Source organism: Camelus bactrianus, chromosome 4 (assembly GCF_048773025.1).
Source record: "Camelus bactrianus isolate YW-2024 breed Bactrian camel chromosome 4, ASM4877302v1, whole genome shotgun sequence".
Lineage (NCBI taxonomy): Eukaryota > Metazoa > Chordata > Mammalia > Artiodactyla > Camelidae > Camelus > Camelus bactrianus.
This window is the reverse complement of record NC_133542.1, coordinates 89891614-89904867: the sequence shown is the minus strand read 5'-3', so window position 1 is coordinate 89904867 and position 13254 is coordinate 89891614. Positions and strand designations below refer to the sequence as shown.

The following is a 13254-nucleotide window of genomic DNA, read 5'->3' as shown; positions in this document are numbered from 1 at the left end:
CTCACGGTTCAGCCCCAGCTCCTTCCAGGGCCCACGCGGAGGCCACTGCCTTCGCCTTACACGCAGAACAGCCTCTTGGCAGGAAGCCTCAGCGCTCCACTGCATCCGCACAAACCCTCCAAGTGCCTCAAGAAAACCGCATCAGAAGACACATTTCACTATCTGCTCATGATGAGAGAAGTAAAAAAAAAAAAAAAAAAAGTCTCAGCTTCTTCCTGACAACTGTTTGCCCTCGACAATCATTTGTGTCGGGGACACTCTGCTGAGAGCATTACCACCCACGCCCTGCCTCCCTAAACATCCAGGCGGATGCCTGATAATACTTGGGCTGAGATCTTAAATGGAATTTATTCTGAGAGCTGGACCCCACAACCCTCCTGGGAACTGGGAAACAGACAGTAGGACAGAGGGAGATGAACGGGGGCGAGAGGAAGGTGGCTGGGTTACAGGACACACACCTACTCGTTCCCAAACCTGGCAGTGCAGCAGCAGCAGCCCCCGGAGAAGGGGCACACAGACCAGCTCTTGGGCTCTGTCACTGAACACCTCATCCAGCAGGCCTGGAGCAGGGCCTGGAGCTGTTTTTTTTTATCAAATACTCCAGGGTCGTTCCAGCACAGCCTGCATGCACTGGGGAACCTCTGAGTCCCCAGATTCTCCTTTTTTTCCCTGAAAAACACAGGGATTCCTTCCTGTTTTTGGTCCTGTAACCTGGGTCAAGTCACATAGATTTTCTGAGCCTTAGTTTCTCCACGAACTTTTTCAAGGGTGAGGGTGTTATAATACTGAATTCATAGTGCTCTGAGAGAGGGTAAATCAGAGTCAATGATTTGAAAACACCTAATGTCCTACCTGATCATTATGTAACACTTTCCCTCCCCTGCCGCCCATATCACTCTGAGAACCTCCGCTGGGCCTTCTCGCCACTGAACTACCAAAGCCAGTCCTCTAAGTCGTGGTGATTCCAGGGAACCTTGTCAAACACTGAAGGCCAGTACGGGAGGCGTCACGCTCTCGCCGACTTGCTCCAGCACTCTGTTCCCAGGCTCTCCCACCAACAAGCCGGGGGCAAAAGTCTTCCTCCCAGTGAAGGCAATCAAAGCACAACTAAGTCACCGTAGCAATTCTCTCTCCCCCAGCCTACTTCCTGGCCTGCCTCTCCCCAGTTCCAGCTCCAACCCCCACCAAAATCCCAGCACAGAAGCATTGACCCTTCTCACAACATCTGACCTCACAGAGAAATCCAGTCTCTGATTTATCAGCACATGACTTGGCAACACCTGTGTATTCACACGGTGGCCTGGTCACTGCTTTCCCTCTGCTGTCACACCACCCCCACCCCAGCGCTGCCAGGGCAGAGCCACTGTACCCAGAGACCCCCTTCCCATGGCTCTAGGGAGTTCTGCCCAGTCCTGACACTGAAGGTGCGTTTTAAATGGGGTAACATATGTGAGATCTGCACACACACGGACAGTGCCCAGAACCAGCAAAGTGTTCACTAAGTGTCAGTATCGTACAACGTACACACAGCACAGCTCTGTAGTAACACACTGTGCCTCGCCCCCGCCTCCAGCTTCTCCTCTGGCACCTGCCACTACAGGGGCTGGGGGTGGAGGTCAGGTTAGGTCCTGGGGAGACATTGGGTGATGCTCTAAAGGCCACCTCTAGAATTAACAATACGATTTCCCATTTTCCCATGGTTTACAGCTTCTGGAGTAATAGCAATAACAACGTATGTTACTATCGAGCACCTCCTCGGGACCCTTTACCATCTAGAGCACCTTAAATATACTAACTCATTGCATCCCATGGCTCTCTCCTTGGAGGGAGCAATCCCCATTTTTACATGAGAAAAGTGAGGCACAGAAGGGGTAAGTCGTTAAACCATGGTCACAATCACAGAAGCCGGAGAAACTGGGCTGCAAACCCGGCTTGTCTGTATTATTATAATTTTTTTGTATTTTTAAAATAATGCTTTAGTCATGCAGGTTCTCAGACTTCAGGATGCATCAGGATCACCTGAAAGCTTCTGAAAGCACAAAGTTCTGATTCAGTCAGTCTGGGTTGGAGCCCCAAGAATCTGCCTTTCTAACAAGTTCCCAGGAGATGCTGTGCTAGTCCGGGAACCCTAACTTTGAGAATCACCGGATGAGGGCACTTAATCCAGGTTCACGCCACCTGGGAAAGCTTTGTTACTACCAACATCTACACCCCTCATCCCAGATTCTGAACTTTTAAAATAACCGCTTTATTGAAACATAATGCACATAACACAAAGTTCACCCTTTTAGGTTATACACTTCAGTGGTTTTCAGTATAATTTGCATACATTAAAAATTCATCAAAAAACATTTTCATCACCCCCAGAAGAAGCCCCCTGTACCCACTGGCAATCACTTTCCTCTTCCCCTCATCTCCTCCACTCCCCATCCTAGACGACCACTACCTACTTTCTGGCTTTTAAGACTTGCCTATTCTGGGTATTTCATGTAAACTGAATCATACAATATATAGTGTTTAGCAACTGCCTTCTCTTCACTTAGCACAATGTTTTCAAGGTTCATCCATGTTGTAGCACAAATCAGTAAGTACTTCCTCCCTTTTATGGCTGAATAATATTCCACTGTATGGACAGACCACTTTCTTTTATCCTTTCATCCACTGATGGACATTTGGGCAGTTCCCATGTTTTAACTCATATGAGTAACACTGCTGTGAAGACTTATGCACACGTTTTTTGGTGAGGACCCAGATTCTGATTTAACTAGGTCTGGGGTAGGGTCCACATTTAAACAATGGTAATATTTCAAAGAAGCTCCCCTAGGTGATTCTAATGTGCTGTCAGGCTGAGAACCTCTGGTTTAGAGGCTTATTACCCAAGTGTGGTCCACGGGACAGCAGCTCAGTGTCACCGGGGAGCTTATTAGAAACACGGACTCTCGGGCCCCGCTCAGACCTGCTGAACCGGAATCCACGTGCTAACAGGATCTCAATTCACATGCTCACTAAAGTGTGAGAGGCACCAGTTTAGGGAGATACTCCGGGTCCTTGTCTATGAAGTGTAGTGCTGTTCATTCGAAAAAATGTACACAGACTCTGAACAAGAAATTTATAGGGATAACCTTTATCCCCTGCACATAATTCCATATAAAATTAGGCACAGAGAGTGTCACTGGAGCCTCCACTGTGCCCCCAGAGTCTAGCAGAGTGCATGACATAGAGCAGGTGTGAGATAAAGATTCGTGAATAGAAACACCCGTGAGCCACTGAACCCTTCAGGGAATCCTGTGTGCTTTCAGGGAGCCAGTGCCCAGAAAAGGGGCCGTTTCAGCGCCCTGGGGGTGGCAGCACCTAGAAGCATGCTGCCAAGAGGAAGCTCTGACACGGTGACTGTCTGAGTCTGTGCTGGGGATCCCCTGGGGGTTGGAGCAGGAGGGGAACCACAGTTCCTGCTTCCGGGCTCTGTTCCCAGGCAGATCTCAGAGCCAGGGCTTTCAAACTGGATCAGTGGCCCTGGGCCAGCTGACAACTAGGAGCGCATTCACGTGTTAAGAGCACACCAGGGAATTCTTGGCCACGGGGCCTCTCCTGTTCCCATGGCAGGTGAAGTGAAACGGAGGGCGCAAACCACCCCCAACCCAGGCGACAAGGTCAGGGCCTGGCTCTGCTGGCTGAACCCATTAAGGCCCCGTGCTGGTGGGACAGCCGGAAGCAGGGCCAGGACCCCTGCCGGGGAACGGGGTGGAGCAGTGGAGGAGGAAGGCAGTGCCCACCCCTGAGCTGAACAGAATGGGAGCCCTTCAGCATCAAAGGGACTGGGCTCTGCACCCACTGGCGCTCAGAAAACTTCCACGTCAGTGGAGGGGGTATCGTTGCAGTCAGAGCAGCAGCTACCTTTTATTGAGGCTCAGTGTGCCTGGCACAACTGAGCATGGCCAGGCAGGGATGACCAATCGCATTTTACAGACGAAAGATAAAAATGAGGCTCAAAGGCTTCAGAGTTTTGTTCCAGGCTGCACTGCTAGTAAGTGACAGAGTCAAGATTCAAACCCAAGTCTGTCTGCTTCCCGATCCTTAACACTAGGCCACAGTGATGCCAGCAAATCATGCCTGAGTCCCAGTTCCTCCATTCTACAGATGAGAAGGCTGAGGCCGGCCACTGGCCTGAGGTCACACGGCGGGGTCAGGACAAGCTATATCTTTCCTAAGGAACAGGGATGGTTATGGGATAACGGAGGAACAAAACGTTTGGGGAATCTCACATCAGTACAAATATTAGGGATTAGACGTCCTCACGGGAGAGGCGGACCTGCAGATGCCTTGAGATCTTACTGATTATGCTTCATTCCTAAAGGCACAGCATTTTGTGAATCACCTCATCCAGGGGTTTTCATATTATGCTCCTGATAGGATTTGCCCAGGACTTAAGGGTTTCCTGGGACACAGGGCTTTCATTCTAAGCCTGAGAGGGTCCCGGGTAAACTCAGACAACTGGTCACCCAACCTCCTGCGGAGCAGTGAGCAATAATGAGTGAAGGTTCTCCAGTCCCCAGTCCCAATTCTGATCCCCACTAACAACTACAGCTTCTCTATTTTTATCTGTTTTTACATATTAGGGTCTGTCTACACATTCTGCTTAAGGAAAACTGTTCTGTGGCTGAAAAAGGATTTGAGAAACATTGTTCAAGCCATCACTTTCCTGATGCTCCTCGTCAGCCAAAGCCCAAGAGGTTCAGAGATTCAGCGTTTCCAGGTGAGTCTAATAAGTAACACAGAATTTCACTGGTGGTGGTGGGGCTGTGCAAAAGCCACCCAGACGAGCTCCAGGGGTCAGCGGTGCTGAGCTCCAGGGGTCAGCGGTGCTGATCCCCCAGGCAGGGCTGGCTGGGTTTCTGAGTCCATCACCACTGCTCTTCCAATCAGCAAGTGTGTCTCAAAGAGGAGAAGTGGAAAGATCCTAAGTGTGAACCTCTTTTGAAACATGAGAGCTTTGTGGATGGTTTCTGAAGTCCTGTCCAGCACTGACTTCCTACGATCCTGGACTCTGATGGCGTTCCACCCCCAAACCTTTGGCTCTCGTCTCTATACACGGAAGCCTTCTTACTATGAACACGTGTGACTCTCCGCCCAAGGTTGCTTTTTCTGGTGTTGACAGCACATTCAGCCATGTTCAGAGTAAGCCAGACGTGCCAGAGAGTATTAACTCGGCCCTTGTAATGTCCCTCAACCAAAATGAATGGGGAATTGGTAGACAAACAGCCCAACCTCCTTGCCAATCAGTGGGAGAACTCCCCAGCAGAGCTGAGCCCAGCTGCCCACCATAGTGACTGCTCAGTAATGCGCCCTTTACTGCCTTCCTCCCCTTTTCCCTTTCCCACTCCCCTGCTGGTAAGTTCAGTAACCACATTCCAAAGATGACTACTTGCCCCAAATTCTCCTCAAGGTCTGCTGCGAGGGGCGCACCAACCAGAAATAGATCCTGTGACATGTTGAATGGAAATAGCAATGAAGGGAAGGGAAGGGTAGGGAAGGGGAGCAGAGCCCACAGCAATTCTACGGGAAACACACAACGTAAAATAAAGTTCAGGACTTGGTCAGGCCAACAGGGGTTGGGAGTCACCCTGAACAATGCACCAAATTTATAATTCACTTAAATATAATATAAAAGACTATATTAAAAGAAATGAATATACAGCTGTTTGCAGAACGTAAAGGGTTCCACGGGTGCTTTTAAAACCTATGATTAGATTAAGAGCTACTTACTTATAAAAGGCCTGGTTCTCCACCCCACACTTCCAAAGATGTTTGCAGGCAGCTGGTGTTGAAGTATGGAATGCCAACATGGCTTTTTTCTAATAAAAAAAAAATAACAAAACAAGAAAGGGCGTGTTAAATACTGTTTATTTTTTATGTTTTTCCTTCAAGAATTTACCTATTTGCATCCCGCCGCCTACCAAACAGATTTGAAGTAACTTACGCATTAGTATCTACTTAAAAGTGTTGCTGAAGTGGTATTCCCCCAGCCCTCACCCTCTGCTGTTAGTCATAGCAGACATTACTAACTTAACCAGGACCTGTTTCTTTTTTCTTTCTTTCTTTCTTTTTTAAACATATGTACTGCTTTATTTTTACATAAACAGGCTCAGGTTTTACACTGTTCTGCTATTTGCTTTTCTCACTAACTTTTTTTTAATTGAAGTATAGTCAGTTTACAATGTTGTGTTAATTTCTGGTGTACAGCACAGTGATTCAGTCATATATATATATGGATATTATTCCTTTTCAGATTCTTTTTCATTATGGGCAACTGCAAGGTATTGAATACAGTTCCCTGTGATTTACAGTAGGACCTCGTTGTTTATTTTTTATACAGTAGTTAGTTCCAGGCTCTGTTTCTGATTACAAAAAAAAAAAATAGCTTCACAATCCTTCTCAACACCCCTGCCATTGCCTACCTCATAGTCTGGCTTGGATTAGTTTAAAAACTTATTTGCTATTCTTGAACATCCAGTGCTTAAACCGAAAAGTAGGGTCAAGAAAATCCAGAAACTTCCAGACAGAGCTCTGAGGCTCAAAGTTGCAGTAATGGCCTCGCCCAAAGCGCATTCCCTGATGAAGTCACCCTTTATCTGGTGACTCCTGGATTCTAAGATTCCTGGGACTTAGAGATGTTCTTTATAAAACCAACCAGTACTGGCTGACATCTATTTTTAAGTATTCTGCATTTGTTTCCTAGTTCTGTATTCTGGCAAATTACAGACGTAGAGGGGCATTCCATTTTCTATTTCTCAAGTCTATCCCAGTCTAATTTTTACACAGGAGTTTATGTTCAGCACTGCTCACTGAAGTTATTTTAAATGTGCAAACCCAGTGTTCATTTGTTTAAGTCTAAACTTCCAGGGTCATCACAGACTTTAACACTGTGGCCTTTTGGGGGCTACAGCACCAAAGGCACATTTCATGCTCGAGTCTTTCTCACCCACATACACACCTGCACGTACTTAGACATGCACACGCAACCACAGAGAGCCGGACAAGCAGTGTCCTACCTCCTTCTGTGTGCCAATCACATAAAATGTCTTCCCTTCAAACTTCAATTTGCAGACATCCGGCCTAAGAAAAGAAAGTCTTTTTGGGTGAGAAATAAAAAACAAGTGGCAGCTAAGCAAGGTACCTGGCTCTCCCATAGGAATCCGGCTGACTCACAAGTGCCAAGCAGACTGCAGTGAAACAAGGTATTATCTTCTCATCGCTGAAGGCCCAATGAGCAGCGAAAAGCCCCCAAGTGAATTATACAGCGATTTTCTTCCCAAGAGAGGATCTGTAGGCAGCTCAGAATTATTTATTCGTCTTTTTTTGTTTGTTTGTTTGTTTTTTGTTAAGCTGTACCTTTCTTCCAAGGAGCTCTAGGAGTTTCAGGGACATTAACGACCAAAACAATACTGACTGGCCAAGCCCACACTGCGAGGTAGGAGGAACGTAGTTATTTCATATTCAGTTAATGAAAAGATACAGATTTCCAGTATCCATCTCCCTCATCCTTTCACATCCATCTCCCAGAAACACATACCACACTGCAAAATTTTCATTTCTGCTCTCCCTGCTTATAAATGAATAATTGTATTAGATACTGAAGTGCTCAGAATTGTAAGGACAACTTGATGAACTGTCGCCCAAAGACTTGAGGCTTCATTTTAAGGAGAAGTTGAGTTAAAACCTGCCTGAAATGGAGACCTGAGGTCACCTTATTGGTGAGAAGAGACATGTAAAAAGAGGAAGGAATTCTATTTTTATTCCTTTGATCTAATTCCTAGGATAGTGATGTGTGCCCCTAAGCTCTTCCTGGGGGAAAAGTGAGGTCCTATAAAGCTAAGGAGAGAATTTGCAAGAGTGACAAAGCTCCATGGATGTTAAAAACAAAACAAAACAAAACTAGGTTTAACACGGAAGAAAGTTTATTTTTAGTAACACGTAGGTGACTGTTACAAACATGTGCTTGAGCAGAGGTGGGAAGGGATAGGGATGACACCAGCCCCCCCACCAGAAACACCAAATTGCAGAACCCAGAAACACACAGTCTGGGATGGTCCATCTCAATTCTTCAGTGCACCCAGGAAGAAACTAAAGCCCCAAGGAGGGAGCTTTGTACTTAATCTGCACGTGAGACACGTCGGGTTCTAACCCAACTACTCTAGAGTTCAAGCAATTTAGAAACACCCTTTAGGACCCCCACGCCTCTTGTAATCCTAGGGTAGTATGGGGGATGTCTTCCCTTTACACATGCTCCCCAAAGTCTGCAGAAATCCCTAGGGAACTTATTCTGGAATAGACTGAAGGCTGGCTAACATTGGAGCTTCTTTACAGGTACTGAAAATAGAAAGAAGAAAATTGGTAACACCACCATGCTATACATTTATAAAACCCCATAGTTTACAAATCAAACTGTTTCTCTTGCTTCTCCCCCATCTCCTTTCTTCCCTATAAAGCAGTCGGATATGGTTAATCCCCATTTTATGGATGAGTACATTGAGACTCAGTTAAGTGATTTACCAGAGGCAGATGAGAGTCTGAGAATGCTAACTGGGGAGGACAAGAATAAGCAGGCACAGATGGGAAGTGAAAGCATGCCATGAGGAAAAGGCAATGATAGAGTGGACAGGGAAGATATTTAGACAAATTGGGGTTCTTAGAAAGGGAAGGCTGACAATGAAAAAGAGCAGAAGGTTCAGGAAGCAAAGTGGACATTAGCTGATGCTAATCTAGCAGAGAAGGTTTGAAGGGAAGGCAGTGCTAAGAGGAGAGTGCCGAGAAGTGATGAGCGGGGAGCTTAGTAAAGAGGAGCTAGAAGAAATCCTGCAGTTAACAGGACCATACAGCTGAGGTTCAGGTCAGTGCAAGAGAGCGTTTCCAACCCATGACTGAGGGTGGATGCCCACTGGCCCAGCAAGAGCTTCAGACCCAAGAGCTCCAGTCAGAAGAGAGAGCCCACCACCCAGGGAGACAGTGGGTGACACATCTGTCAGGGACCCTCAGAGAGGGAACCAAATCAAGCTGAGGCCATGAACAAGACTACGCCCTTAACAATATTCCAATCACATAAAATGTTCAGCCTTCTTTACTCTTTACCAAAACTACTTTGTTCTTCCATTGGACATAGTGGGAACCTGTGTCCTTACTGACACAACCTAGACTTTAGTCTTCCCCCAGATCAAATGTTCATGCAGGTGATGCTCTTCCCAGCCCCTAGAGGATGGATCTTGATTTGACCAACCTAGTCATGGAGTTTTCATTCATCTTGGAAGGACTGGTTTAAGTAGGCACATATGACCCAATCCTGCCCAATGAGACACACAGGAAGTCTTCTGCAGGGCTTCTGAAAAAGCTATCCTTGTTTTAATAGGAGACACATGGAAGGGACTGCTCCCCTTTGGGCTTGGGTGATGCTGTGTGAAGATGTGGTGGCCAGAGCTGCACGTGTGGCCACCATATGGTCAGGAGCCTGGAGATAAAAGCTGCCACCTGGGATGGCAGAGAGGAGAACTGAGAGACCCAAGTCCTTCACAGCGTTGTCAAGCAGTTAAGTTAAATGGCTGTGGGACTGCCTGGTGTCTGGAACTTCTGCTATTTAAGATAATCAGTCCTCCTGTTTATAAGCCATTGTGAGAAGACATTCCTGTTCCTTTGAGCCAAAAGCATCTTCGCTGATACACTGGATTACAAAGGGGGAGTCTGCAGCGAGGATTCAACAGAAGAGAATGGAAAGAAGGGTGTGGGAGAGAGGGATGTCTTTTACCCTGCCCTGACCCCCTTCCCCATGGTCACCCCTCTGGCCAAACAAGCTACTGGTGAGGAAACACTGGACACCTTCTCTTCGAATGCAGTGACCCTAAGCCTGGGACACACTCAGGGCTCCTGAGGTCTAGGACAACCTAGATTTATAGATGAATAATCTCCTTACAAGAAGCCCCAAGGCAGAGAAATGGGTCCCAGGCATTCTACCTGACATTTCTAAACAAAAAGTCAAAGGCTGGGAAAGAAAAACAAGATTAAGGAAAAATAAGATTACATTTTTTTTTTTCCAAAGAAGCACTCACCATTTTATCAAATGGATTCTCTTATTCCCCTGGAATACCACAAAACCTGCAGCAGTGAATCCTAAAAATGTTGTTGTGCCTGTTGAATCCTGAAAACACAGAAACAAAAACATATTTGGATTAAGGAATGTAAAATAAAGGATAAACGACATGCTTGTTCATCCTCACCCGGGGTTAATTTCAGGTTAATTACAATGATTGTAGCAATAAGCTAAGTTTCTGAGGTGAAGACTACCAAGGATAGTACTTCTAAAATTTAAGTGAGGTCCAGCAATGTGTCATTTTCCCTTTTGAGGAAGCCAGCTTCTGCCTCCCCAGATTAGCCCCAAACCACTAGTCTCCTTCCAAGTGTCTTCCGGGGCTGCCTGAGTTCTCAGATCCGCCCTACAATGTGGGCAAATTGTTCTTGGTTTTCATTAGCACTGAAACCAAAGCCCGGAGCATCTAATTTCACTGCCCTCAATCGCACACAGGCTTTCAGGCAACTTAAATGTAAAGATATGTTTAGAAAAGTCTGTTGTGATTCCAGCTTTGACCAGGAAAACTAAGCACTGGTAAGTGAAGGCAAAGGAACAACAGGATAACAACAAAAATCAAGTCAGTCTCCAAGCAATAAATAAAACAGGCAGACGGGCTCAAATTTGTGGATAAAATCAAATTCACTAAATGGAATCATCTGATTTACACCATTACCAGGAAGAGACGTCTGGGAAATATTATAAAATAATTGTGTGGGCAGAGCAAGAAAACAGACCCCACCGGTTCTCTGCCTGGGCTGCACAATGGGATCGCCTCCAGAGCCCGGTCTGCACCCTGACAGAGCCTGACGGACCTGGGCAGCAGGCCTTTGTGCGGCTCCCCAGGCCCTGCTAACGAGCAGCCGGGCCTGAGAGCTCTAGCACTAGGACTTCACCAGATACTATGAGCTGCTTCCATCTGGGTAAAGAAGTCTTCCACTACGACTGAAAAACGTACCGTTAAGAGCCTGGTGGATATAAGCACTTAGTTTGGGATTCAGGTCAGTGTCTGGTTGATGTGTACTTAGTTTAGGATATGGAAAGAACACTGTTTTCATAAAACACTTTTGGAAAATATGTGCTTGAGCATCGTTTTGGGGGCTTTCTTAAAAGGCAGATTCCCCAGCTGCACCCCCTGTGACTCCGATTCAGTGGCTCTGGGGTGGGACCCAGGTGACTCTGATATACGTGGTCTGGGTTTCCTGCCTGAGAGAAATACTGTCAAATAATGTGAGTAAAGGAGAAAAGAAAAATACATACTCCTAATGTCAAAATATAACTTTAAATCTTTCTTTTTTTTTTCTTCCATTTTCCCATTTTTTAAGACTGCATTCTTGCTGGCAATGGCCTTTGAAAATAAATCTGTTAGGATCTTATAACTTCTCATAGGTAAAACCATGAATGAATTAGTAAGCAATTAGAAGACTCAAGTAGAGAAAATCAACTCCCCAGGCCTGTGACTGCAGCCCATTGTTGTCCTTTCTGATTAGAGGCGATGGGTCAGGCTATGGAAACATCCTATAAAGGGTCTGCCAAGCCTGCACTCCAATTAGCTTTCTTTCGGGCAAAACAATCATTATATGTCAACCTGCAGTGAGGGGCAGTTACCTTGCACGGGTGGGGATCCACCCCATAGGTTTCCAAAGTTTGAGCTTTCAGGAGCAAATTAAATTCAGCGACCGGTGGGCTCTGGCCTCTAAAATCACACAAGAAAAGTTTAGGGAGTTAATGTGAAAAATAATAGAAACATGGAGTCCTTTCATACAATGACAGAAAGCCCTACATAAACAGTAATCAGTAAGACTGGTCATTATTCCTCCCCATGAGGAGACCTTTGTTAAGAAATCTGAGCCCGTGTTGCCTGGCTAATTGTCCCATAATAAACCCACATGTATCCTGAAGACTCCAGAGACCTGGACAGTTCATCAAGGTTATTCAATTACCAATAAGTCGGCCCTTGCAAATTCAATCTTAGTAAGAACTAAAATTCAGCATCTGTTCTTTCCTACTTATTCTAAAAGATTATCCAGGGTAAATGGCATTTCTTCTTGCTCAGGGTAGAAAGTGGGCAATCCTGTTACCCCGTCAACAAGTCTAAACAGAGCCATCTGGGTAAGAAGAGCTGTCAGCCCTTCCATTGGAAAGCCCTGGGTTTTGAAAGGAAATCTCAGCCACGTCTAGTCCGAGCAGTGTCCTCCAGGGTGGTAAACAAGGTCTTGGCCCCGGGGGAGGAAGGGGGCTCCAAACACAAGTGGCTGTGAAGCCCCGTGGGGCTAACTTCCAAACCAGGATGGTGCAGCATTTCAGACTCTGCCTTGACTAACATTAATATCCCACATGTATCTTAGAGAATCTGAGCCACTCTCCAAGGATAAATACGTAATCCTAACAACAGGAATTCACACTGATTCTCATAATGTAAAAGTATGTTGCAACCTTAACTCCACACTCTCTCAAGACAGCTAAGAGTCGTTATGCCTCTAAATCAAAACAGTATCCCCTCTACCTTCTCAGTAAGGCCTTTCAAGATCTTCTCTTTGGGAGGGAGGATATAACTCAGAGGTAGAGCGTGTGCTTATCATGCACGAGGTCCTGGGTTCAATCCGCAGCACCTCCATATAAATAAATAAATACTTAATTACTTCCCCCGTCCCCAAAATAAGATCTTCTCTTCACCCTGAATGTTCACTCTGATCATTTCTAACTGCAAACACTCAGCCCCAGGTGGCAGCAGGGTGCAGCCTACGCAGCTCCAGAGGACACACCATTAAACCCAGAGACTTCTGTTTATCAGGAGGTATCGCTCAGGTGTGAAGACAAGCCCCTATACGGGAAAAGATTTTGGCAACCTGCACAATCAAAAGGACTCCCATGTAGAATTAAAAAATAAAATAAAACCTCCTAAAAATCAATAAACAACAATAAATATTTTTAAAAGATAACTCAGAAGAAAAAAATGGCAAAACACCTGAATAGGCATTGCACAAAATAAGCCTCCAAACAGCCAACAACCACATGAAAATGTGCTTAACCTCCTTACGATCAGCAAAATATAAAACTTAAGAAATCATTTACACATCCATCTGACAGCTAAAATTAAAAAAAACAAAAACAAAAAAAACAACCAATATCAAGCCCTCCTG

At 45.8% G+C, this 13254-nt stretch overlaps 1 protein-coding gene across 4 annotated transcripts in view; it reads right to left on the bottom strand.

Moving 5' to 3' along the window:
* FRMD3 (FERM domain containing 3) overlaps positions 1-13254 on the bottom strand; it is a 296579-nt gene that overhangs the window by 55429 nt on the left and 227896 nt on the right. For all 4 annotated transcript variants that reach the window (XM_074363128.1, XM_074363129.1, XM_010967414.3 and 1 more), the window contains 4 exons: positions 11720-11807; positions 10095-10183; positions 7050-7113; positions 5764-5852 (listed from right to left, as the gene is read on the bottom strand). In XM_074363128.1, the coding sequence (XP_074219229.1) occupies positions 5764-5852; positions 7050-7113; positions 10095-10183; positions 11720-11807 (330 nt within the window). The remainder of the gene's footprint in view (positions 1-5763; positions 5853-7049; positions 7114-10094; positions 10184-11719; positions 11808-13254) is intronic.